Source organism: Musa acuminata, chromosome BXJ2-2 (assembly GCF_036884655.1).
Source record: "Musa acuminata AAA Group cultivar baxijiao chromosome BXJ2-2, Cavendish_Baxijiao_AAA, whole genome shotgun sequence".
Taxonomy (NCBI): domain Eukaryota; kingdom Viridiplantae; phylum Streptophyta; class Magnoliopsida; order Zingiberales; family Musaceae; genus Musa; species Musa acuminata.
This window is the reverse complement of record NC_088339.1, coordinates 21,471,793-21,495,423: the sequence shown is the minus strand read 5'-3', so window position 1 is coordinate 21,495,423 and position 23,631 is coordinate 21,471,793. Positions and strand designations below refer to the sequence as shown.

At 41.7% G+C, this 23,631-nt stretch overlaps 3 protein-coding genes across 9 annotated transcripts; 1 reads left to right on the top strand and 2 right to left on the bottom strand.

Moving 5' to 3' along the window:
* Positions 1-202: 202 nt before the first annotated feature.
* LOC103970442 (wall-associated receptor kinase 3) lies at positions 203-2,852 on the bottom strand. The gene is made up of 3 exons (XM_009384224.3): positions 1,860-2,852; positions 1,627-1,785; positions 203-1,540 (listed from the first exon to the last, which is right to left on the bottom strand). Exons 1-3 carry the CDS (start codon positions 2,827-2,829, stop codon positions 393-395), a joined length of 2,277 nt encoding a protein of 758 aa, XP_009382499.2. The 5' UTR covers positions 2,830-2,852; the 3' UTR covers positions 203-392.
* Positions 2,853-9,904: 7,052 nt separating this feature from the next.
* LOC135585539 (uncharacterized) lies at positions 9,905-15,302 on the top strand. Of its 5 annotated transcripts, none has more exons than XM_065095288.1 (5): positions 9,905-10,163; positions 11,042-11,149; positions 11,966-13,084; positions 13,175-13,845; positions 13,969-15,302. In XM_065095288.1, exons 3-5 carry the CDS (start codon positions 11,994-11,996, stop codon positions 14,985-14,987), a joined length of 2,781 nt encoding a protein of 926 aa, XP_064951360.1. In that variant the 5' UTR covers positions 9,905-10,163; positions 11,042-11,149; positions 11,966-11,993; the 3' UTR covers positions 14,988-15,302. The 5 variants fall into 5 exon arrangements, with proteins under 5 accessions (XP_064951360.1, XP_064951361.1, XP_064951358.1 ...); XM_065095289.1 differs by having other exon boundaries at positions 10,232-11,134; XM_065095286.1 differs by having other exon boundaries at positions 10,232-11,149.
* Positions 15,303-18,953: 3,651 nt separating this feature from the next.
* Positions 18,954-22,399, bottom strand: LOC135605325 (GATA transcription factor 4-like). Of its 3 annotated transcripts, XM_065095285.1 has the most exons (4): positions 22,135-22,399; positions 21,253-21,289; positions 20,677-20,946; positions 18,954-20,275 (listed from the first exon to the last, which is right to left on the bottom strand). In XM_065095285.1, exons 3-4 carry the CDS (start codon positions 20,917-20,919, stop codon positions 19,403-19,405), a joined length of 1,116 nt encoding a protein of 371 aa, XP_064951357.1. In that variant the 5' UTR covers positions 20,920-20,946; positions 21,253-21,289; positions 22,135-22,399; the 3' UTR covers positions 18,954-19,402. The 3 variants fall into 3 exon arrangements, with proteins under 3 accessions (XP_064951357.1, XP_064951356.1, XP_064951354.1); XM_065095284.1 differs by lacking the exon at positions 21,253-21,289 and having other exon boundaries at positions 22,135-22,397; XM_065095282.1 differs by lacking the exons at positions 21,253-21,289; positions 22,135-22,399 and adding an exon at positions 21,076-21,246.
* Between the last annotated feature and the right edge of the window lie 1,232 nt (positions 22,400-23,631).

Below are 23,631 nucleotides of genomic sequence, written 5' to 3'. Positions count from 1 at the left end.
CTATCAATCTTCTGGACATCACACTTTCATATAGTTACAACTCATATTATATGAAAGTGTCATCATCTTATTTTATAACAAAATATCTCATGACATCCTACAAAATAAAAATACGCCATAAAGATAAAGAACATGTCTTTTGGTATCTTGTCATGTCATAACCATCATCTTGTATCATGTATATCATAACTGTGTCTTGTTATAAACTTTTCCTCCTTTTTTTTTTTGTGTGTATATCATAATTTTCTGACAGTAGACTGCACAAAAACTGAACCGCGAGCAACATCGCCATCGTCGCTGAAAGATAACGTACGGGACAACACATTGAAAGAAGCTTCACGTATGCAGGATGACACAAGTAGAGCAAGGAAAATGGCAAACAACCTTCAACTCTAAGATCCAACTTCGAGCACCACTGACTCCCTCAATCTCTGATAGCCGGTGAAGGAATTTGTTGCACGAGTGAGCAAGCTGGCCATGCCAACACTGCGGCTCTGCCCTCTCTTCTTCTGCAGCAACTTTCTAAACTTCTGTAGTTTCTCCGCCACTCGCTTCATCGTCGGCCTCTCTTCCTGTTGACGACAAACGCATTGAATCGCAAGGTCAACGACTTTTCCCAGCAAATCCGTTCCTCCTTCTTCCACAGCTTCCTCATCCAAAATGTCCAGAAGATGTTGCCTGCTCATCAATGCTAATGGCACATCATCCCAGATCGCCTTCTTCCTGGTCATCAGTTCTAAGATAACGACTCCAAAGCTAAAGACATCGGTTTTCTTGGTCAGCCTCCTTGTTTCACAGTAAACAGGGTCTATGTAACCGGGAGTGCCCTGCACGAAACTTACGGTCTTGGTTTCATCTGTTAGCATAAGCGTGGATGCGCCGAAGTCGGCTACTTTTGCCATCTTGTTCTCGTCGAGGAGTATGTTGCTTGACTTCACATCCCCATGAATGACCGTATGAGACGTGGATGAATGCAGATGAGCAAGTGCTTCCGCCGATTCTGCTGCAAGTTTTAGACGGATGTCCAAGGAGATGGCCGATCCTGAATCTTGTTTGTGGATGAAGTCAGAAAGGGTCCCGTTGGGAACGAATTCATAGACCAGCATGGGAATCTCCTCCTCTAAACAGCAGCCAAACAGTCTGACTACATTCTTGTGGTTGATCTGCGAAAGGATGCCTATTTCATTCAAAAATTCATCCTTCTGTCTGAACTCGGAAGCTGTTCCACTTTGTCTCTCGTCAGTCACCACAGTCCTCTTGATGGCCACCACTCTGTCGTCATCCAGGATCCCTTTGTAGACTATGCCATGGCCTCCGCGTCCAATGACTCCATCCTCATGGAAGTTGTCTGTCGCCCGTTGGAGATCTTGCAGTGAAAATATTCTCATCCTATGGACTTGTCTGGACATCATTTTGTCATACAATATCCAGTCACAATTTTCTCTGGAAAGTTTCTCCTTTTCCATTGTGAGCCTTCTCTTTTGCAACACTAAGAGCACCAAAATAAGAGCCAACGCAGCGAGGAAGGCGCTGCTGATGCCTAGATATGTGAGCGAGCAAAGCCAATTGTTAGTCAAGCTAGTGAATGGCCTTTTTGCTAGGAATGGATTAAAGCAGAGAAATTACCCGCGATCACCTTCACTGCAGACGGGGTGTTGGGGATACATGGCGCAGCTAATGGGTTACCACGCTCGCCGGACCGGCATGCACATCGGTAGCTCCCTGGAAGATTAGTACAAACTCCATAGCAAGGGTACGTCTCCGGAAGCGTGCACTCGTCGATATCTGCTACACGACAATAGCGTTACTTCCTTCTCTATCAAACAGTCACTGAGAAAGAGAATGGGTGAAGGGTCAACCTTGGCATCCTTTATCGATGTAGGGATTGCCTTGGTATCCTTGTGAACAATTACAAAGATAGCCTGCGTCATTCCTGGAGTTGATGCACACACTATTTTCACTTCGACACGCATAATTTGTAGAGCGCGCTGCTTCGTCGCATGTCGCGACAGCTCGGAAGGCCCAGTCCAGCCACAAAGGCATGGATGAATTCTTATCCATCATTAGATTGGCAGCGCTGAAGCTGAAGTAGTCGTGATCCACAATGAAGGCATAAGTACACGGACTGAAATCCAACATAGAGCTATGACTATAGTCTTTGAATAGAAAGGAACTATCGCTGAGTTTCGCAGGGAAGCTGCTCTGGCAACATCCTATTCCGTCGCAAGCCCCGTTGATGACGCTGGTGACGTCTCTGCAGTACGATAAGCAACCGACGTAATAGTGGAAGGGATAGGAACCGCTACCGTCCTTCTGGCTTTGAAGGTACACCAAGGAGTTGCAGCCGATGATGGTGAACTTGTTGCGATCGTTGGAAATCTTGTAGACTCCATTGATGTTGTAGTTTATTTCCGGCAAGTTGATGCTCTCGGTTCCGGACTCGTTGTAGCACTGCCAAGCGACGGGAACCTGCACGCGAACCTGGCCTTGCGGCAGCGAAATCTCGGTCACTTCGATGTCGCTTGCGCCGAGGAACGCTCTCGGAGGGCCGCCGGTCGACTGGTTGCAGGTGATTGCAAATCCATCTCTAAAGCAACCGGGCTCGATGCCGAAGGGGTATGGGATGACAACTTGGCCGCACTTCCCGGAGCAGTTTTGGGATGCTGTATGCACTGCTGCTGCAAGTGTCAGCAGGATGGAGAGGATCATTTCTCTCGATCTACTCATTAGCTGGAGTGATGAAACAGATCCCTGCTCCTGCAAAGACGATGAACTTGATGTTAAATATTCATACCTGAGCTTCGGTGACGGCAAGATTACACCGAGCATTTTTAATGACCGAAGACGTCAAACTCCGAGCAATCCATGATTCACATTATAGGATCTGATGCCCTGACATTATTATATCTGATATAAGAAGGGCGAAGTTTCTGCTTTATTTGGATTGTTGTGCAGGAAACTCCTGCCCACTTGCGACTTCCGCGTAGTCGTTGCATGGTTAGGTTCGAAAGTTGGAAATTTAGATCAATTAGGACAAGAAAAACATCAAACCTAAAGCGAGCGTCGGTCTGAACAGGTGGCTGTTGACAAAAGCATGCCGTGGTGGACTCGAGAAAATGATCCATATCTTAAGAATGTTCTCTTTATTTGATCGTTAGGATTCTAATTAAGATCACAATGGCTTGTCATATTGGGTGCCGCAAACGGCTTCATGGTGTTAGAACTACGTATATCTATATTAAGGGTTGTCATACTCTCTCTTCACAAGCCAAAAAGAAAAATAAAAATAAAAATCCCTTTGATCCTTCCTTTTTTGCATATATATATTGCTAAATAAAATGAATAGAAAATTCACCCCTCAGGTTAGAAAGCATGAGCGAAGAAATGTGAGAAGGTCACTCCCCTCTTCAAATGTGCTGGAATAATGCATTAAAATAATTTAAAAAATGATGAATATTACATATTAGCATCATAATGCTATTATCATTCAAAATTATAAGAAAATATCTTGGGGTTTTACTATGATCTGATAAGATTTTCGTCAACCAGACTGATCAGCACCTTCAACCCACCATATTATTGTAACATTCAACCAACCATATTATTGTGGCAGGTAAGGCCAGTTTTCAAGTCCTTACCAGAAGACAGGTCTTACTCAAATATATTGCTCTGATATGAAGTGTGGTCACCTGTGTTCACATGGTTTGGATTCAGCGGGCACGCATGCCTACGTAGTTATGATATGGAAGACTGCGTCTTAAACAAGCATTACTTGGACCCATCATTTCTACTAATGCGAGTCTTTTAACTCCATCAACATAAACATTTGTTCCGAAATAGATAGCAAGCACGAGGAATCTTCCCATTCAAACTAATCTTGACTTGTGTTAAGGATTGAAAACCGAGTCAAACGAGGCAAGCCTAGATTTGCAGGGATCTAATTTGTTTTAACTATACTTCTAAGAAATCTTTATATTTATGAGATTATATATATATATATATATATATATATATATATATATATATATATATATATATATATATAATAATCTCATATTATCTGAAAGAGTCAGATTATTTGCTTTTGGATTTAATTGATATTTAATCTGATATATATGAATCTGACTCAAATTCATCATTGCTAGGTTTTGATATGGTATAAGAGTCATATAGATAAATATATTTAGATAGCTAAAATGAGAGAGAGAGAGAGAGAGTGATGGACCTAAGATTAGGCTTGGTAATCAAAGTTAAGGTATGATTTAATTAAATTAAGATAAGCTATACCAGATGGATAGACATAAATTAATGAACCACCTAGTAACACCATAAAAGATATATATTAAATTTGAATTCTTAAAGATAAAGAGAAGAATGAATTCACATGAATAAACGAAGATATTAGTGATATTTATGTATGTGCGGGAAAAAAAAAAAAAGATAACTCGAGAGTATACCTTTGTAAGATTTTAGATTGAATTGATATTTAAATATGATAATGATATAAGTACTCTAACCCATTTAATTCAAATCTATTGTAACTAAGATAAACTCATAGTCAAACTCGAGCTCAAAGCTTCCTTCGGATAAAACATATGCAAAGTTGAGAGTGATTATAGATTATATGGTTAACTATAAACAGTATTTCAGTCCTTATATTTTAAAAAATAGAATTTGGGTCTTACTTTATTAACAAAGGTAAAACATTTAACCTCAGTTCTTCTTATGTCATTAACTTCGTTCACGGGAAAAAATATACGTTTTGTCACCGGCAAAAAGAGCACAAATAAAAATAATAAAAATATAATTTTATTATTTTTTTTTAATTATTACATTTATATTCTTTAATCGATTTCTCTTCTTCTCCTCTTTCCGACCTACTTCTCGTCGCTCACCCACCGCATCCACTCGACCTACATTGCTCAACCGCTACCTCTCCTGCATTGCTCGACCTCGTTGCACTGGACCCACTCGACCGTTACCACTCTTGCACCATTCAATTGTTGCATCTCCTACACTACTCGCCATCATTGTAGCGGACTCGCTTGATCGTTGTTGCTTCTACACCGCTCGACTGTCACACCTACACCGCTTGCCACCATCGCACCGAACCCAGCTTGCCCATCATACCTTACTCGCCTATCGCCGTAGCCGACAGTGATCTTGTCATCATCGAAGAAACTTGCTGCTTGTGCGTCTCCACTTCAGAATCAACCCACCAGCCTCCACTAGTGCCACAACGAATGTGCCCAATTATGTGACGGGCGAGCGATGGGCAAATAGGTGCAATGGGCGTGTGGTGCAGGTGCAATGATGATCTAACGATGCAAGAGCACTGGTCGAGTAGTGCAGGTGCAACAACAACAAGCAATGCAGGTGTGCCGACACGAGCGACACAGGTACGATGGTGATCGAGCGGTGGAGGAGCGATGATGATCAAGTGAGTATAGTGGACAAGTAGCGAACAAGTAGGATAGAAAGAGAAGAGGAAGAGAAATTAGTTAGAGCAAGAAGTGGATATAAATTTAATAATTTAAAAAATAATAAAATTGTATTTTTATGCTTTTCGATAGCACAATTTGTAACGTAAAGCGTGATCTGAAAAAACATCTGAGGTCAGCAACTCTCACGAACTATGAGCTATGAAAGATCAAAAGATGGACCATAAGTTTGAAGAACACATCAACCTCCATTTTGCAATCAAGAACTTTAATTTATTTAGAGAAACAAATAGCTAGTTAACAGACGTAATTTGCAAATCTGTTTTATGAAATAAGAGATATAAATGCCATAAGACAAACAAAAACATAAAAAATGCAGGAAAATTAGTACCACCATTAAGTATAACCATTACATACCAAAACCTCAAATATATATAATCCAAAATCCATCACAGTAAAAACAAGATAGCGTATTCTTTAATCATATTTTAAAATGATAGGTGAAGTAACTTTTATCAAATTCACGATGATGTTTTTTTTCATACGACAAGATGGTGAGAATAATATCTCATAGCATCCGTACTCTAATCTTGATCAAAAATTTAAAATTATAACTTGATTTGTCACATTCCTCTACCAAATTTAGTATATATGATCGAATTCATAAATAAAAAAATTCCATGTTTTCTTATGTTTATGATGAAATTCATAATATAAATAATCAATTAAAATCACAATATCAACTAAGATACTGTTAAATATTGAAAAATATACTTTATTATAGAGTTAGTGAGAAATCCAATGGTGCATAAATTATCATAATTAGACTTAAAAAAAAAAAAAAAACACAGATTACAAATTCCCAGATTTTGCAGAATTAGCCCCCCCCGTCTACCTGCCTGGGCTGGACCTCATCAGGTCCGGCCTGTCTACCTGAATCGTAGTTGGTCCGGCCCGATAGAATTGGACCGCAACGCTACGCGGGCGCATATGCTCGGCTTGTGCTAGCGCTGAGCCGGTCTGGCCGCCCGCGCTTGTGGCTGGCGGTTCGGCTCGCCTGGGTTGAACCGGGCCGAACCCTTTTGCGCTATCGCGCCTCTTAAATATACGTTTTATCAACGCAAAAAATGAAATAAAAAACGAATAAGATGGAATGAAAGGTGTATATAATCCATGTGAAGGATCAAATCAAACTACGAATGACTGCTTAGCAACACTAGAAAACGATGTAGCTTTTCTCCATGTGCTACCTCTTGTAAGACTCGATTCAAATGTGACGAACTCAAAACCATTGATGACATCCTCTTCGCCAAGTATTAAATTATATTATTAAATATTTAATTAGAATTTATAATTAGAAAAAATTTAGTTGGAAAGTCATATGAGTTCATGTCATAATTAAAGTTAAATTCTTGAATTTACTCCGCTATAAATAAAGGATTTATCCAATGCCTTATGCACATAATTTGAGAGATGAGATGAATTCAACATAACCTTAGAAATTCATGAGAGGAGAGATTGCAAGTTTTCATATTTAATAAAAGCTTTTAATTTTAAAAAAAATTATCTATTCTCTTCAATACTCTTATGATTTTTTTAATATGATATCAGAACTTTTTTTTTATTTTTAACACTAAATATTTGAACTCGTTCTTCTTACACTTTACAAAATATAGCACTTACTAGCCTTGAGAAAGTTTTTGACAATTTTATATTTTTTTTCTATTATATTTACTGTGTCACTTTCGCAATTTTATTAGATGTGTACTACCAATGTAATAGGTTACATGACGTTTGTCATTTTGTTCTTATAACTCTGTTTTTATAAGTATTGTATGATTAGTATTTGGGGCCTTTTTTATTCCAAAAAAACATAAAACATCAATATAATTGGATCGTTATACTAAAAACCTATTCTTATTCACCCTCGTATAGTTTTCTAATTTTATATTATTATTTTAATTTTATGATTTGATGGATATCAGTGATATTTTGATCAATCCAACTCGATTCAACTCTGTACAGATAAGATGTGCAACATGGTTAAACGAAAAGCTTAGAGTGTCCATATAATTATTGACCTACATGAATATCGCTCTCGGGTGGAGTATTTAAATAGATTTCTTAATGCTAAATTTCGAGATGAAAAATAAGATTTTCAAGTAAATAGTAATCGATCTCGATCATAATGACTTAGCTCACAAAATATAATATTGAATTGATAAAATATTATTTTAATAATTTATATTGAGTTGATATTTATGACATTGAAATGTTAAAGCGGGCTTGTTCCTACTCACTAACCGTGCATAGAATCATGAGAGTAAATATTTTCTCAAACAATCTGTATATTAAGTTAAACACTAGTTTTGCACTTCTTGGCTGATACTATTGTTTCTGATTTAAATTTTTCTTGAGAATCCCCTTTGAAATGATAAACGCATTGAGAAATGGCAGGAACTTTGAAAATGTCCCCTTATCTCATTATTCCCACTTAAAGTTATTATTATTATTATTATTAAATAATGAGCCTTAAGTGGGGATAGTAATAAAGAAAAGAAAAAAAGAACGGAAGAAGCCCAAAAAGAAAACAGTGCAAATCATTAATATAGTTTAATATTTGACCGAGCAAACTTGGAATTTATCTCTGACAAGACTTGTAGAGGCAAAAGACTACTCTAAAACGATACGAGTCTGACATGAGCACGGACATAGTGGGAATCCCACGCTCACTGCAGGTGCTTCTCCTACCAAATTGCCGTGCCGAACGGTCCTTCATACTTTAGGTACCATTCCACTGATCCATGACTCGAAGGAAATCAGCGAAAGCGGACGACTGCACCCATCACCAGAGCTGGACCCGCTCGGCTTTGGGACAAATCCAGCAGCCTAACTTCGCATGTGGAAGAAGAGATGCACGTGGCGGCCATTGTTCAAGGCCTTCACGAGTGGCACAAGACACTTGCTTGGAACAGGATCTATATGCTCACACCTCCCTTGCGCACCACCATGGGCCAGGAGTTGACCCTTCCATCGTTCTGAACATTGGCATATCACTTGGATCTCATCCAGTTATTCTCCACCCAGCATCAGATGCATTTTACGAGAAAAAAAGATCTTGTGAATGAGCAGTGTTGCAGATTCTGGCATATGTATGTTACATGTTCAAACTTCAGACTTGTTAATCCCCTGAAGAGAGAGAGAGAGAGAGAGAGAGAGAGAGAGAGATCTGAGTACTTGAAAAGTCAAACCAATTTTATGCGACCAGAAATCAGAAGACGACTTGCAACCTGTACTCCTCATGAACAATGATAAAAGCATGCCCTGGGTTTCATTTTCCACGATATGATCACTGAAGTTGTCAGACTGAAATAATTATAGATAGCAAATAGTGCAGGATTATGTGAGTGTTCTGGCACGTAGATTAATAATACCTACCTTCTCAGAACAGGGATACCACATTTATAAGAACGCCAAAATAGCTGGTATCCGCGTTCCATGAGAGAGATGCTCGCGCTTCAAGAGCTTTACATTTATGCATACGTACGTGGGAAGGAAGTCGAATCTTACAGCGTGCCTCTTTGGCAATGATACATTTGTACACCAAGCGCTAACGTGGCAATCCACATGCATGTCACGTCAACATCAAAGCCTGCGTATACACAAATGACGCATCATCGATGTAGACATAACAGTATTTGCCTGCACTTAAAGAATTAAGGACTGGAACTTAATTGTTGACTCCTTTTGTCACTTTTGCATGACAGAAAGAAATAGGAACCTATCAGCTGTTGCCGATGACTCTTTGCCTTGTCTTTTCTCTATAATCGAGCACTTGATGGGGATATACCATGTGTAACAACTGTCGTGCCGATTAGAAACGAGATAAATGCGTTTAGGGGTAGTGTTATTAGTAGGTATATAATAGTGGAATTTGAGAGACTCGTCTCCACCACACCACCTAATCTAAGACGATTCCATTCTGCCGATGCCATGGAGTCGCGTTTATGGTGCTTCAATTAATTGGTTTACGACCTGCCAAAGGGTTGAAGTTTAGACTGCAACAAAGGAGCAAACTTTTAATATGGGAAATTTTAGACGTCTCCTATGACATGGGAACATTTTAGAGCTTCGAACTAACCATCATTAATGCTCCACCTCCAATATCTCACTCTTTATATTTCGACTGTGTGATATGTATTCAGACCTCAACTTCAACGGAAATCAATTCATCTACAAAAAAAAATTCAAATAGGTATTCCTATTACTTTACAGGCATTGACTAACACAACACGTAACTCGGTGTGCGTGCATGTCTGCCGCTCGGTGGGAACACACCTACATTATCATTTGACTGCGTTCAAGAAGAACTACGATACGATCTAAAACCTCATTTGCAAGTCTTGTTAAGACTGCCAGAATCTGCACACCAAATCTCTCTCTCTCTCTCTCTCTCTTCCGCTCTCCCTCCACTTGCGGTGTTTGGCAGAAGGCAATAGGGAGAGGAGATGTGCAGACCCTTTCTTTATTGCACTTGTGTCTGCAGATTACATTCCGGAAGTCAATGATCCCATCAATTTTCTATGTATATGTGATCGTTAGCCTCCACCTACATTGAGTCATAAATCTTTGCAGCAGAAACTAAGGGCGCTCAGATCCATCAACGGCGGTGGCCTTGTGGTCTTCGCTTCCTTCTCCGCCTTCCATCCTCACTTTTTTAAGGTACGACGCGACTGAAGCTTCTACTCTTTTTCCATGTTTTGAGAATTTGACATTGCCGATTCTCCTAGGAGTTCGTAAACTATGTGTTCTTTGATTCGTGTGGATTCGCGCTGCGAGGAAATAAAATTTATTCAGGACAGCTCGGGATTTGAGGATTTAGTGAGACTGAAGAGTCTTCTCCTGCTGGTTTTTGGCACCACCTGAAGCCATTTATTCCGGCTTTTTCTGTAAAAATCTGTTTATTTTATTCTTGAGTGATGTGAAGGACTTGTTTTCGATGCATTTCCGATTACATTCTAGCTATCGTTATGCACCCCATGAAAGAAAATTTCTCGACAATTGGTGCTTGCAATCTCATATTGGTCAAAGGAACTAGTGATATCTTGAACAGCATGCATCTCTCTGATTCCAATGCGAAATTAAGGTGCCCGTCGATAGTGCATGGACAAAGAAAGACTATAAAGTATGAGAAGCAGAAGAGAAGACTTTGATTAAAGACAAAAACATATGAGAGAGAGAGAGAGAGAGAGAGGGCATCATTCAATGCATGAGAGCTGTAAGAGTAAACAGAGGGAGAGGGGTGGCAATTTGTCAATGGTTGGGCATCCCCTACTCCGCGGCTCCAAAACCGGCTTTTTAATGGTGTCGGGGGTGGGCAAATGTATGAGAAGTGACGGTAACGCCTCGGGCCTCTCTGTTCAAGTCATGTGAACCACCTCTGGTGTCAGTATCCTTGGAACTTATAGTTCCTTATATTATTCTCTCAAGGGAAAAAGGAAGAAGAAGAAACCACCACCGCGTCCATGTGCGTGAGCACATATCATCTCAGGCCTATATATAACCTTTCCCTCTGGCTCACAGTATCTTGTGCTCCTCAGGTTTAGTCTCTGGGTTTTTGGACAAGCTTTCTCAAGTCAAGTTCGTCCCCATTCTGGAGGCATCCACCGTAGTCTCAGTGAGGTTCTTTTGCGGTAGCGTTCTCCATTGTATGTTTATTTACTCCTCTTCCCCCTTCCAGTTTTCTTTTCGTCATGTATGATTCTGGATTCTAGTTGTTTGATACAAGAATCTTGAGAAGCGAGAGATCCAAATAAACACCAATGGTTGACTTGCATGCTCCTAATCTATCCAAAGAAGCGTCTGACTCTTCCCCACAACTTCTTGAGCTCATTGCTAATCCTGTATCTCTGTAAAGTTTCTCTTTCAGGCGTTTTCCTGGTTTATTGATTTCTCTCCTAAAATCTTTTATTAAATATTTTTTTATTAAAAAAAATCAAATATCTTCTTTTTTTAGTCATCATTGTTCATTTCTTCAGATGGAAATTAACTAGCAGATTTTGTACTAATTCGTCATTGATTTCTCTCCTTATGTGGATTCTGCGTCAAAAGCACTATTGACGTTTTGATTTCTTTCTTCGTGACTTGGAATGTTTCTCTATGTAACGTTTCATTTTTCGCATGGTTTATTGCCCAAAAGGTGCTTAATATTTTCCGAAATTTTATAGTATTTATTGGAAATATCCAGGGAATATTAAAATGGTTGGTTTGACCGTAATAACCTTAAACATGCTCTTATAAAGGAAAAGACCGAGCATGGATTTATGAATGTAGTAATGCAATTTACATGCTCGCTCATTATGCACATAATAATTCCGTTATAGTGAAGTATAAATGTATGCATACGTATGTATAGGTGTACCCATCTTTTGACCAAGAATTCATATACGCTAATTAATAGTTACTAATTCTACGCATCTCGATATTGCCAACCCATGGTTGACTAAACGGAGCCTTCCTGGCAGATCTCTCTCCCACTGCTCTCGAGTTTGTATGATGGGCTTCGTCCGTGCTCCAACCGTGAGAAGTGGCGACTTCTTGGAAGGGATGCTCAGCGACTATGTCGTTGGCAAATCTTCCACCAAAATGAGGGCTCCCAAGATTGCATCTTCTCGCCTTGTTGCTACGCTCACCTTCCTTCAGTTTGCCTTCGCCATGTACGCCACCTTCCTCCTCTACTATATGAGCCCCTCCGTCGACCTGCGCAGCAAAGCCGACTTCTCTTGGGCCACTCGGATCGCCCAGCACTGGAAGCACCTCATCATACAGCCGAATCCGCTGACGAGCTTCCAGGAAATCCCCGCCATCAGCTCTCCCGCCGAGGTCTGTGAGTACGAGAAGATCGATTTCTCGCAGAAGAAATCAGATGATGCACTGATGATCAAGCTGAAGAGGGAGCTGTACGACGAAGTGTTGGCCTTCCAGAAGACGAGCTCGGGGGTTGAGACACTCGCGGAGCTTATGAGGATGAAGTCCAAGTGGAGCCCCAATGGCCCTAACGTCCCAAAGATCACCGTGATCCTGAACCATTTCAAGAGGAAGACGCTCTGCGCGCAGCTTGATTCGTTGCTGAACCAGACACTGCCGTTTCACCATGTCTGGGTACTCTCCTTTGGCAGCCCAAACGAGCTCTCGCTGAAAAGGATTGTGGAGAGCTACAACAATTCCAGGATCAGCTTCATCGGTTCGAGCTATGATTTCAAGTACTACGGACGATTTCAGATGGCCCTGCAGACGGAAGCAGACTTCGTGTACATTGTTGACGATGACATGATTCCTGGGAAGAAGATGCTGGAGATACTGTCCCATGTCGGAGGGACAGAGAAGTACAAGAACTCAGTTCTGGGTAGCATCGGAAGGATCTTGCCCTTTAGGCAAAAGGACTTCACGTTTCCAAGTTACAGGAAGTTCCGGTCGAAGGAAGCAGGCCTGTACTTACCCGATCCTGCTTATGATATCACCGTGGAAAGCATTGTGCAGGTTGATTTCTTGTCGAGTTCATGGTTTCTATCTGCAGATCTCGTCAAGACATTGTTTGTGGAGACACCGTTCACTTTTATGACCGGTGAAGACTTGCATCTCAGGTGAGGACTTGTGCTTATCACATATGGACACAGTGCATTCTCTATCCTAATTCTAATGAGTGCTTTCTCATAATATGTACCTTTGCGCAGTTACCAGCTCCAAAAGTACAGGAATGCAGGATCGTATGTGCTACCTGTGGATCCAAATGACAAGGAGACATGGGGAGACAGTGAGCACCGACTTGCATACGTTTCCGAGACCACCGTCATCTTCAAGGACGTTGTCCAAGTCCGGGACGACCAGTGGTGGCGTGCCTTGTCCGCCGGTTATGTCACCCAATGGGCTGCCATGCACCCTCAGAAAATTGATGCTCTCTTCTATGCCCACTCCCTCGGAGAAGTGAAAACCTTGGCTCCTCTGCTCGAGAAGTTCCGCACGACCGTCGGGAAGAAAGCCTACATCGTCGTGTCGGGTGGAAGGTTCTGCTCCTGCGAAGCAGCCGTTAGTGTTCTCAGGTGGTCAAAGAATGTCTGCAAGGAGAGGAGGTTCAAGATCTTCGATCTGGAAGTCGGAGCCATTTCAGGGGTGTCCAACTCGGAGGTTCCAGTAGTACAGGCAGTGTACTCGAGCTTGAAGGGGATTCTCAAGATCCACAACCCGAGTTTGCTGATCGCTGTCGATGATGTCGATCAAAATGTGAAGAACGCGCTGAAAATGGCGGCCGAAGGCAGCGCAAACGGTACAGCTCTGGTTCTTCTACAGAGGACCACTGTGCCAAAGGTTCTATGGATGGCTGATCTACGACCGACAGCACTACCGAGTAAGAAGCTTCTTCATCCTTCTCCCTCCAAGATCACTTTTTATCTCCAGAGAAACAACTAAGTTAGCAAGTCTCTTACATCCATGGCAGGATTAAGTATCATTGAGTTCTTGTGCCTTGCAGATTGGAATCGGATGCAGATCACGGTGAACATCATCACCCAAAACCGTGCCGCCTCTCTACAGAGACTCCTCAGATCACTGCAGAATGCATATTATCTTGGTGATGAGGTGCGTCTCAGCTTCAACATGGACAGCAAGGTTGATGAGGAGACCCTCAAGGTTGTGGGATCCTTCCAATGGGCACAAGGGCCAAAGTTCATCCGGCGTCGAATCATCCAGGGCGGGCTGATCCGAGCAGTGAGCGAGAGCTGGTACCCCTCGTCCGATGACGAGTTCGGCCTCCTCCTAGAAGATGACATCGAGGTCTCCCCCTACTACTACCTCTGGATCAAATATGCACTCTTAGCCTACCACTATGACCCCCAAGTCTCCCTCCCGGAGCTCTCGTCCATCTCTCTGTACACGCCTCGTCTTGTCGAGGTGGTGAAGGAAAGGCCAAAATGGAACGCCACCGAGTTCTTCAAGAACATCCATCCCAACACACCGTACCTCCATCAGCTCCCCTGCAGCTGGGGTGCCGTGTTCTTCCCCAGGCAGTGGCGAGAGTTCTACGCCTACATGAACGCCAGATTCACCGAGGACGCCAAGCAGAACCCGGTGCAAATCCCAAAGTCGAGAACCAACGGGTGGCAGGCCTCATGGAAGAAGTTCCTCATCGACATGATGTACCTGAGAGGGTACGTCAGTCTATACCCCAACTTCCCCAACCAAGCAAGCTTCTCCACCAACCACATGGAGCCCGGTGCGCATATCAGCGCCAAAGACAATGTGGTGAAGCATAAAAAAGAAGACTTCGAGGTGCCATTGATGAGGGATGACTTCACCAAGCTCCTGCCTTCGGGGAAGATGCCTCCGGCTTCCAGGCTCCCGGCGCTCAACCTGTTCAACCAGGCGGTCTCTTTGAAAGGTTTGAAAGCTGCGGGTGCAAAGCTTAGGCAGGATGTGATCAGCTGCAACGAGTTGGAGAACGTGGCGGTCGATCATAGCACTGGTTTGCCCAGGAACTGCACAAAGTTCTGAACCATAAATTTGTTTAGGCATTCTAAAGCTATTCGATCTACTTGTTATTACAATTTTTTGGTTTGTTTACGAGGGGATCTAATTGTATAAACCGCAAAAATAAAAGCTTATCAGCCATCGTAAAACGATGGCAAGCAGCCTTGTGGTCTTCAGCTCCGGTTACTGCATGGGGCTATTTCGTTTTCCTTCCAGTTCTTGTTGGAAGACCTCAAATGAAAGTGGCTAGTTTTCGTTACTGTCACTGTCTAGGAATCTTCCAAGCAGCCTATCCCTATGTTATAATGGATGCTAAGCAGAAACCTTTTCATCTGTTAACAGAGAGAATTGAAAACTGCATTCTTTAGTTCTTGTTGCTCTATGATCCCCTGGCACCTTCCATGATACATAACATTCACCATTTTGTGCTCTGAGACAGCTCCTTATCTTAGCAACCTCTATGGTTCAGTATGAGCACCAAACAGAGCACAAGGAGGAAAAATCTCTTTCCACTTTGTCTTACCCTTAGACATCCGCATTCTAGTCAACAAAAGCAGAGATTAAAAGATTGAGTTAGAATAACCAGTTTCGTTGCCAGTAGTGGATGTCACAGGAACCACCTTATTGACCAAAGTAACAGTGAACTTCCTTTGAACTCAATGAAGTCATATGTAGTAACCAGTATGTTTGTCTAAGAATTTTGTTAATCCTGCTCCTGGTCAGTTTCCAGTAGAGCAGTCAACCATGCGACCTCCTTTCCCAATGTCAGTCAAATCATAATACAAATGCAATTTTTTCTCCCTTTAGTTGACCTCTTTTCTGAATGATTACTTCCCGCAGCATCTCCTCTTGCATTTGAACTGCTCTTTCCATCTTCTTGTCCACTTGGATGCCAAGGAATCTTATCTGCTATACAATTTGAGACTTGATTCATATTGAACATTAGACCTGAGACAAAAAAATAGATTGAAGAGAATAGAGTGAGATAGAAACTAGGAAGAGAAATAGTCAGATGGAAAAAGAAGAGAGAGAGAGAGAGAGAGATTCTTCTATCCTAATGCTTTCCTTTCTCTTCCTCCACTAAAACAATAGATTGGATCACATAAGTACATAACTAACTCAAAGGACTAAGGATAAAAAAGACAGGAGGTAGAATGCTGTCTAGAGAGAGAAGTAAGCTAATATCACATTGGACTAATATCTTAGCCCCATAGAGCCTCAGTTTTACCAAGTTAGTGTCATAATCAAACACTATTAAAATAATTATATCAATGATTATTGTAGATTGCATGATATAGTATTTGGAGTGGTTCAAGATCACTACATATTGTCAATCCATTGATGGAAATTACATTTTCTTTTCCTAGTTATCATTTTTTTTTTGAATTTGTTGAGAAACATAATTTGATTTTGACGGTCATGGTAAGAGCAACAACAACAACTAATGAGTAATAACATAGATCAAATGATTGCTTTCGTTTCTCATTCACAAGCACTTAGATTTGTGGTAAGATTGATTCTGGATGATTAAGGTGAATTTTTTTTTCTCAGAGAAGAAGATTTGCATGACTTGATTAAGACAGATTTTGTGTCTCAAGTAAGAAAATTTAATGGTTAGTTTATTAGCGTTGACCTTTTACTCTTTAGTATACTCCAATTGTTCATTTTGTATTAGTCAAAGGTTTAGGTTGAGGAAGCACTAATGTCATAATCTAAATAATGGTGGTTGGATCACGGATTGCTTCGATTGGATTCAATGTATAAAAAGGAGGCCACCATACTAAAGCATTAATTTACACACTGTTTGATAATAGTTGAGTTATGGTACGTTGTTCTCGGTCGTCATAGATATCGTAATGGGGTTGATGATGTCATCATGCAAAAATTACAAGATGTTGTGTTTTTGCATGAAAATTAAAAGATGTTAGTGGCGAATGAAAGCAGGACTCCATCGTTAGTTTGTAAGTCAACTTCCAACTTTGTATACTTGGATCCTCCCAAATGTGATGATGAATAGTTGGTGCTACGGGAGATCTTCCAATTTGATTGACAAGGTTTAATGGCAAAATTGAGTAATCTCTTTTGTTGTTTACATCTTTGTGTTAAGAAGTTTGGAGTATATTTTGGAAAATCATAAATTAATATTTTATACTTTAAATGAGATTATATAAAATTTTAAGGATAAGAAAGTCTTAGTTTAAAATATATCTTAGAAGATTTCAAATAAAATTAGATAGAGTTATAGAAATTAAGGACTCTTGTATTTTACATCTATAAATAGGTAGCATCATATAGATTAATTCAAGTCTTTGGTATTTAAGTCAAGTCTATTCGAGATATGTAAATGTTTTTCTTTTTTAGAAGTTCAATAATATTTTTCTTTTTTGTTCTAGTTTTTTTGTTCTCCTATTTAGTTTGATCTTGGGATAGTAGTACTGTTATTTGAAAAAGGGTTGTGGTTACGTATAATTCTTTCTTTCTTCATATGATATCAGAACCATAAGGGTGATAATATATGTTTTCAAGATTTACTTGGTAAAGAAGATATTCTTTTTCAACTATGGAATATTATAGTCGAATTGGTGGATTTAGTATTGACCTTCTCAATTAGTTTAACTAGAAGACTTGTTTGAAGCCTTATCTTATAGGAGAAGATCTATAGGATGCAGTTAGTGACAATGCAATAACACCAATGGAACTCCATGAAGAGATGGAGGCTTTTAAATGCAAAGGTTGAATTTTTATTAAATAGATCTATTTCTCATGATCTTTTTTAATACATTATTCATTATAAATCAGTTTCATATATTTGGATCACTCTTGATTCATTGTTCAACAAAAAGAATATAAATCGACTTCAATTTTTGGAGAATAATTTGGTAAATATTATCCAAGGGGATCTCTCAATTTCTTAATATTTTTTTTAGATTAAAAGTTTAATAAAGTTTTTCTTTTTCATCTTGAATTTTTCTTCTTCTATTTAGTTTGATCTTGGATTAGTAATACCTTGTTATTATTATTTGAGAAAGGATTATACTTACCTGTGATCCTCTTTTGAGTAAAAAATAATATATATAAGATAATGTAATAGTATGCGTCTATATCGATGTTTATATCAATAGTCTAAGCCTCGATAAACAATGTCATAATCTTCTATCCGGTTCCTGTCAAAATTTACCACGAGGTTGAGCCCTAGTTCAAACAACCAAAGAAATCTTAACAAGTTTGAACACTTGATGGATAACATATCAAATTAAATTTGAAATACTTAATAGAGGGGTTCATTTTCATATAAGTTAAATAATCAATGAAATTTACCAAAAGTCATCAGCTACTTAAGCTTACTGTACTGAAATGAGGGTATGTATTGAGATATGGGAAACAATAGGAAGAAACATACAAAACTAATTACGTGTAAACATAATTATCTTAAGATGAAAGTAGTTAAATAGGGTTGGTTACAAACAAAGTGTACACGGGAAGTTGCTGCCACACTGAATTGGCAGCAGGGGAACACCGAATGAATGAATGAATGCTATAATGATCGCTTCGATCCTTGTCAAAATCATAGCCAACTATTACTCATCAAATATTATTGCAAGCACCAAATTGCATCATTAAGTGGTGGGTGAACCCATCAAATCATAGTTCGGTCTCATTAACAGTGGATAACTACGATTGAGATGCAAGTTTTGGAGGACTCGGATAGAAAATTACCATTAGAGAAGATCCCCAGTTTTTTACATACAAATCCTTCGGTCATTGAGAGTGGGACCCAACCGACAGTTGTGCCGTCACCTCACCTTTCTCGGTCCATTCACATGTGCTGCCTAATCCCATGGGTGCAAACAACAATGGGGGGGTAAAACAGCAACTGCATGGGTCTAAGTTATACGTGTCACAAATTACTGCTGCTCAGAGCTGAAAAGTCAACGCACTCGTTGACTTTAAATTGCTCTCTACACGGCATGGTGAAATGACAAGAGAAAATTGTCGATGTAAATCAAATATATTTATATATATTTATAAATCTTCCTAGTAATCACCATCAATCAATCTTCAACTGCAAAAAGAATTTAATACACCAAGCTCCAGCGATCAAACTAGTGTTCCCCTTCAGTAGCCCCTTCTAATCTCCCCTCCCCTTCTCCTCGCTGCTAACTATAATAGCTAGTTGTCTCTCTTCCTCCTCTGTCTTTGTTTTCTCGGCTACCTCCTACCTGTGGTGCTCTGCCTATCCCTCCTCTAAAAGCGTCTTCTCTTTCGCTTCCCTCCTCTGTACAAAATTTAAGGGGAATACAGGAATAATACTAAAAATAATAATACTAATAATAATAATAATAATAATAATAAAGCAAGAGAAATCAGAAACCGGGATGACTACACTTCTAAATCAAGGGGAAAGAAGAACTGCAGCAGCTAAGTATGTCGTCTTCGTTTCACTCCCGCCGACGGATGTACTCGAGGAGATCACAGCCGTCGGAGGAGGAAGACATGGCGGCGCCGGCGGGGGCGACCTTCTGGCTCGCCTTGATACGCATCTCCACCACCTTCTTGTGGGAATTGGAGTGGATTGACGGGACGAAGGTGGGGCTGGCGGCGGGGCGGTACTCCGGGAAAAGCCGCCCGGACTTGTACCGGACACCGCAGGCGTTGCAGAGAGTCTTGGGCCCCATGGGGCCGGCCCTCCACTGAGGGGTCTTCTGTATCTCGCAGTGCATGCACTTCCTCACCGGCGGAGGCGAGCCCGACTCCTCCCCGTCGGCAGTGGCGGCCGGAGTCTTCTGGCTGTTTTTCTTCTTCGGTGGAGGAGGCGGGGGGCATGACTCGCCGAAGCTCTCAGGGTCGGAGTTGGCGGCGGCGGAGAGTGGGTGGACTTCGGTGACCGCGTCGGAGGACGGCGGGAGGTAGGGTATGGTGACGTGGGGGCGAAGCGAGAAGGCGGCGGGTCGCGGGCGCTTGCTGCGCGCGCGGGCGGGGACGGCCATGACTGAAGGCGCTTCCGGAGGACTGATAGGAGGAAGCAGAACCTTCGCATCCTTGCAGTACGAAGCCGAAGTCCAGGATGACGAGGAGGAAGAGGACGAGGAGGAGTCGCTGCCGCCGCTGCCCCTAGTGTTATCTTCGAGAACAGAGACCGGACTGGAGGTGCGGAAGAAAGAGTGAGCTTTGGCTTTGGGTTGGGCATCGCTGTTTTCGTCATTTCCATTGTTGGTGACAGCGTTGCAGCTTGGAAGGTCGAGGGGGAAGGAATCAGAGTCGTCCAGGAATTTGGACATCCATTCCAGTTGCAGAACATCAAGTTCATCACACTGCCCAATCCAAAAATAAGCATAGAAATGTTAATTCTTCGAAGATTATAGCAGTAATACTCGAGGAGGGAAGAGATGACGTAGGAAGAGATAATTCCAATTCCTCAGTATATTCCTCTTTTTTTACTGAGTTACTTATTTACTTGCGTAAAAGTCTGATGAAGTTATAGATTCAGTTCAAACAAAAATTGGAAAAGTGATGCAGTACCAAACTTTGGCTCCTAATAAGTGAATTGTGACTTGAAAGAGTTGCCTGCAATTATTAGTGCTGCCGGAACTAACAGCAAACATATTGTTTTAGTCGTGCTATAAAACTTATTACTGGCTTTTTGTTTTTGTCATTTACTACCTACTAAATCCTTCAAATCAACCCAGGATGATGGGCTTAAAGAATAACTTACTGGGCCGAGCTTGTCCTCCGCAGCGCTGAAAGGAGCACCAGACTTGTTGCTTCTGCTACAGGAGCCATCGAGCGAGTCTTCTCCGACGCCGCCTAAAAGCCCGTCGGCAGAGGCCGGCACAGTCGCCGCAGGAAGAAAAAGATGCGCGCTCTGGTTGCAGGGCTCCACCAGCCCCAGCACATCGTCGGGGAAGTCGAGCAAGTCGTCAATGTGCTCAAACAGGTCTCCCATGACATCCTCCATGTGGTCGCAGTAGCCCCGTTCCCGTACCTGCACACACACACCATGACATCGACGTAGCGTATCAGCAAGCCTGCGTGTGGCAGAAAGGATTCACGCCAACACAACGAATAATCCAATAAAACGGAAAATCCGAAAGAGAAAGACGAAATAAACCACCAGACTCGCAGGAGGTGTTCTTTTGGTCATTGTTAATGTTCTTGTGTACTGCACAGAGGGTGTTAGGCAGGAGGAGACCAATGGGGAAGGCTTCCATGGCAAGAACGAAAAGGTCAACATATGAAGACTGGGCCGTCACAGACGTGGCGCCGAGTGATTTGTTTGACGTGTCATTACCTCTTCATGGCCCGATATCTTCGACGTCAGTTGAGAGCTGGACCAATCGGCAATAGTTACCCCTTGCGATTGGAGAATAATCATTATCGGTTCGGTAAAAATCATAATAAATCTCATAAAAGATGTATATGTTTTGGCATTTGCACGTAGGTTTCCATGTTTACTTACGAGCAGCTGTAGAATTCAAGGACAAGTGTGATAAGACAGAGGAATACGAAGTAAACGGAAGGATTCTTTGGGAAACAAGTTGACCGACTAGGAAAAATGGTGGCGAACGATTCAGGAAATTCCACAGGCCATTTTCGCTGTCAAGTCTTTTGAGGAGGAGGAAGAATTCCCGGACGAGGTGGGCTGTTTCCGAGAAGAAACGATCAGACCAAACGTTTGATACAAGTCGAGACAGCCAGCCGAAAAAACACGACTGAGTCAACATGATTGTGCACACGATGATGACTGTTTCCGTGTGAAGGAATTGACTGGAAGAGGGAAGAAGCCATAGGGGAAGGATGGAGATGAATTAACAAAGAGAAACATCATCTCCTCCATGATCATTGTTGTCTGCAGAGATTACCCCCTGTTTCTATTCTGAGACTCTCTTCCCTAACTCCAATTAACTGCAACAAACGGCAACACGCTTGATTGGTTCAACTCACAGGAGGAACCAGGACGGAGAGTACAAATTCCTAATACAAACATAGAGGAACTGGTGTGCGCACAGAGGGTTGGAGATGAACTGAAACAGGACCAGTACTCTGCATTAAAGCCAACTGTGCAGTCTGTGTCCAACTAAGCACTCAACGAAACGGGAAAGAAAAATGAGCAGGGTTGAACTAAGCACTAGAAATGGAAGCTCAAGTGCTGCGGCTGTGTACAAATCCTCACCAACAAGAAGGTTTGCAGCAAGAGGAGAGCAGACGAGCTGCTCTACAGCTTCAATTCTGCAGCAGCAATCACCGGACCAACTCCATGATCAAGCAGTAGCAGCACACCAGTAGCTTCTTATTTCAGCAAGCTCCGCTACTCACGCAGAGACACACAGTAAGAAGAGAGGAAAGCAGGGAGTGGGGAGGGGGATTTTGAGGAGGGAGACTTGCGACGAGGAGAAAGAGAAAAGGGGGGGCAAAGGCCGGGCACCTAAAAAGGGAGCTGATAGAGAGAACGTGGGAGGAGTGATGGATACACACCACCACCGCACAACATTAGTGCAATACAATCTAATTACTGGCATGGCAGCATCAACGGACCCACGGTAGGTGAGGTTTCCTCTCTCAGTGCTAGCTGTCTTCACCAATCCCTTCACCATGAATCCTCTCTCTCTCTCTCTCTCTCCTTGTGCGCGGGACCCACGCTCCGGGCCCCACCATGCCCGCACGCCACGGAGCCTTCGGCTCCCCCTCCTTGTTTTGACCCTCATGTAGTAGTAGTTTTCGTATTCCCCTCTCCCTCCCTCTTTTCTTTTGTCTCTTTTTCTTCTGCTTCCGGACTCATGATTTGGGAGGTTTGCCTTGAGAACAAGCAAAGAAACAGCCGCAAATTACGTATACTGTAATAACAGGAAAAAAAATGGAGGAAAAAGAAGGTAAAATAAGATGGGTGGGTATGCACTCGAGCCTGCAATCCGGGAGCCCTTTAGAAAAAGCATTTACAGCTGAAATCAAAACTGTCGGCGAGCTCCGTCGGTGTGATTTTTTTCTTCTTCTCATGGTGCAATTGGAACGCACAAACGTGACGGCTACCGCTGCCTAAGCTGGACCGATGACCGGTTTCTGCACCTCAGGTTTTCAGAACTCTCCAGCTAAATTAGTATGCTGATACTGCTACATCGCCAACTCCATTTACAAATATTTGTCGCATTGACACAGTCAAATCCCAGGCGTCTTGCCTCAGCCTTCCATCTCCCTTTCACTTTCCTCGACTTGCTTAGCAATCACTCTACCGCTTCTTTAATTTTGTTGCTTCATATTTGCGTTGCTTCCTGCTGCAAAAGATCTGTGATTCTTCATGGAGCAGAAGTGTATGCTTGATGTTTAATCTAAGTATTAATTCCGAGTTATGTGAGACTTATGCTGTTACGTCTTGATGCCCAGTTATTTAATGGAATATAAGGTACGTATGCTGAAAGATGTAAGACATTATAAAGAAAACTATAGGACAATGAAACTAAGAATAATGCAGATGTTGGTAATTCCCAAGTAAACATATGGGGTTTCTTCTCCAAGTACGAAGTGCTAAAAAGGTATAATTCCAAGAAATCATTAGCTGACAGTAATGGAATTAACTACGCAGGATGGATGTGAAAAGATACTGCTCGCAAATATCTCTTGGACATACCACTGCCGCAGCAGTACAAGCAGGAACAGTAATAAAGCATTTATATTT

Excerpts from the sequence above, each read along its gene's own strand:
- LOC103970442 (XM_009384224.3), bottom strand. The coding sequence starts at position 2,829 with ATGCTCGGTGTAATCTTGCCGTCACCGAAGCTCAGGTATGAATATTTA. Across the intron at positions 1,786-1,859 it reads CATCGATAAAGGATGCCAAG|ATATCGACGAGTGCACGCTT; the intron begins GTTGACCCTTCA and ends GTCGTGTAGCAG. Across the intron at positions 1,541-1,626 it reads TGCAGTGAAGGTGATCGCGG|GCATCAGCAGCGCCTTCCTC; the intron begins GTAATTTCTCTG and ends TCACATATCTAG.
- LOC135585539 (XM_065095290.1), top strand. The coding sequence starts at position 11,994 with ATGATGGGCTTCGTCCGTGCTCCAACCGTGAGAAGTGGCGACTTCTTG. Across the intron at positions 13,085-13,174 it reads GGTGAAGACTTGCATCTCAG|TTACCAGCTCCAAAAGTACA; the intron begins GTGAGGACTTGT and ends ACCTTTGCGCAG. Across the intron at positions 13,846-13,968 it reads ACGACCGACAGCACTACCGA|ATTGGAATCGGATGCAGATC; the intron begins GTAAGAAGCTTC and ends TGTGCCTTGCAG.
- LOC135605325 (XM_065095282.1), bottom strand. The coding sequence starts at position 21,195 with ATGTTGACCTTTTCGTTCTTGCCATGGAAGCCTTCCCCATTGGTCTCC. Across the intron at positions 20,947-21,075 it reads GAACACCTCCTGCGAGTCTG|GTACGGGAACGGGGCTACTG; the intron begins GTGGTTTATTTC and ends GTGTGTGTGCAG. Across the intron at positions 20,276-20,676 it reads CGGAGGACAAGCTCGGCCCA|TGTGATGAACTTGATGTTCT; the intron begins GTAAGTTATTCT and ends TGGATTGGGCAG.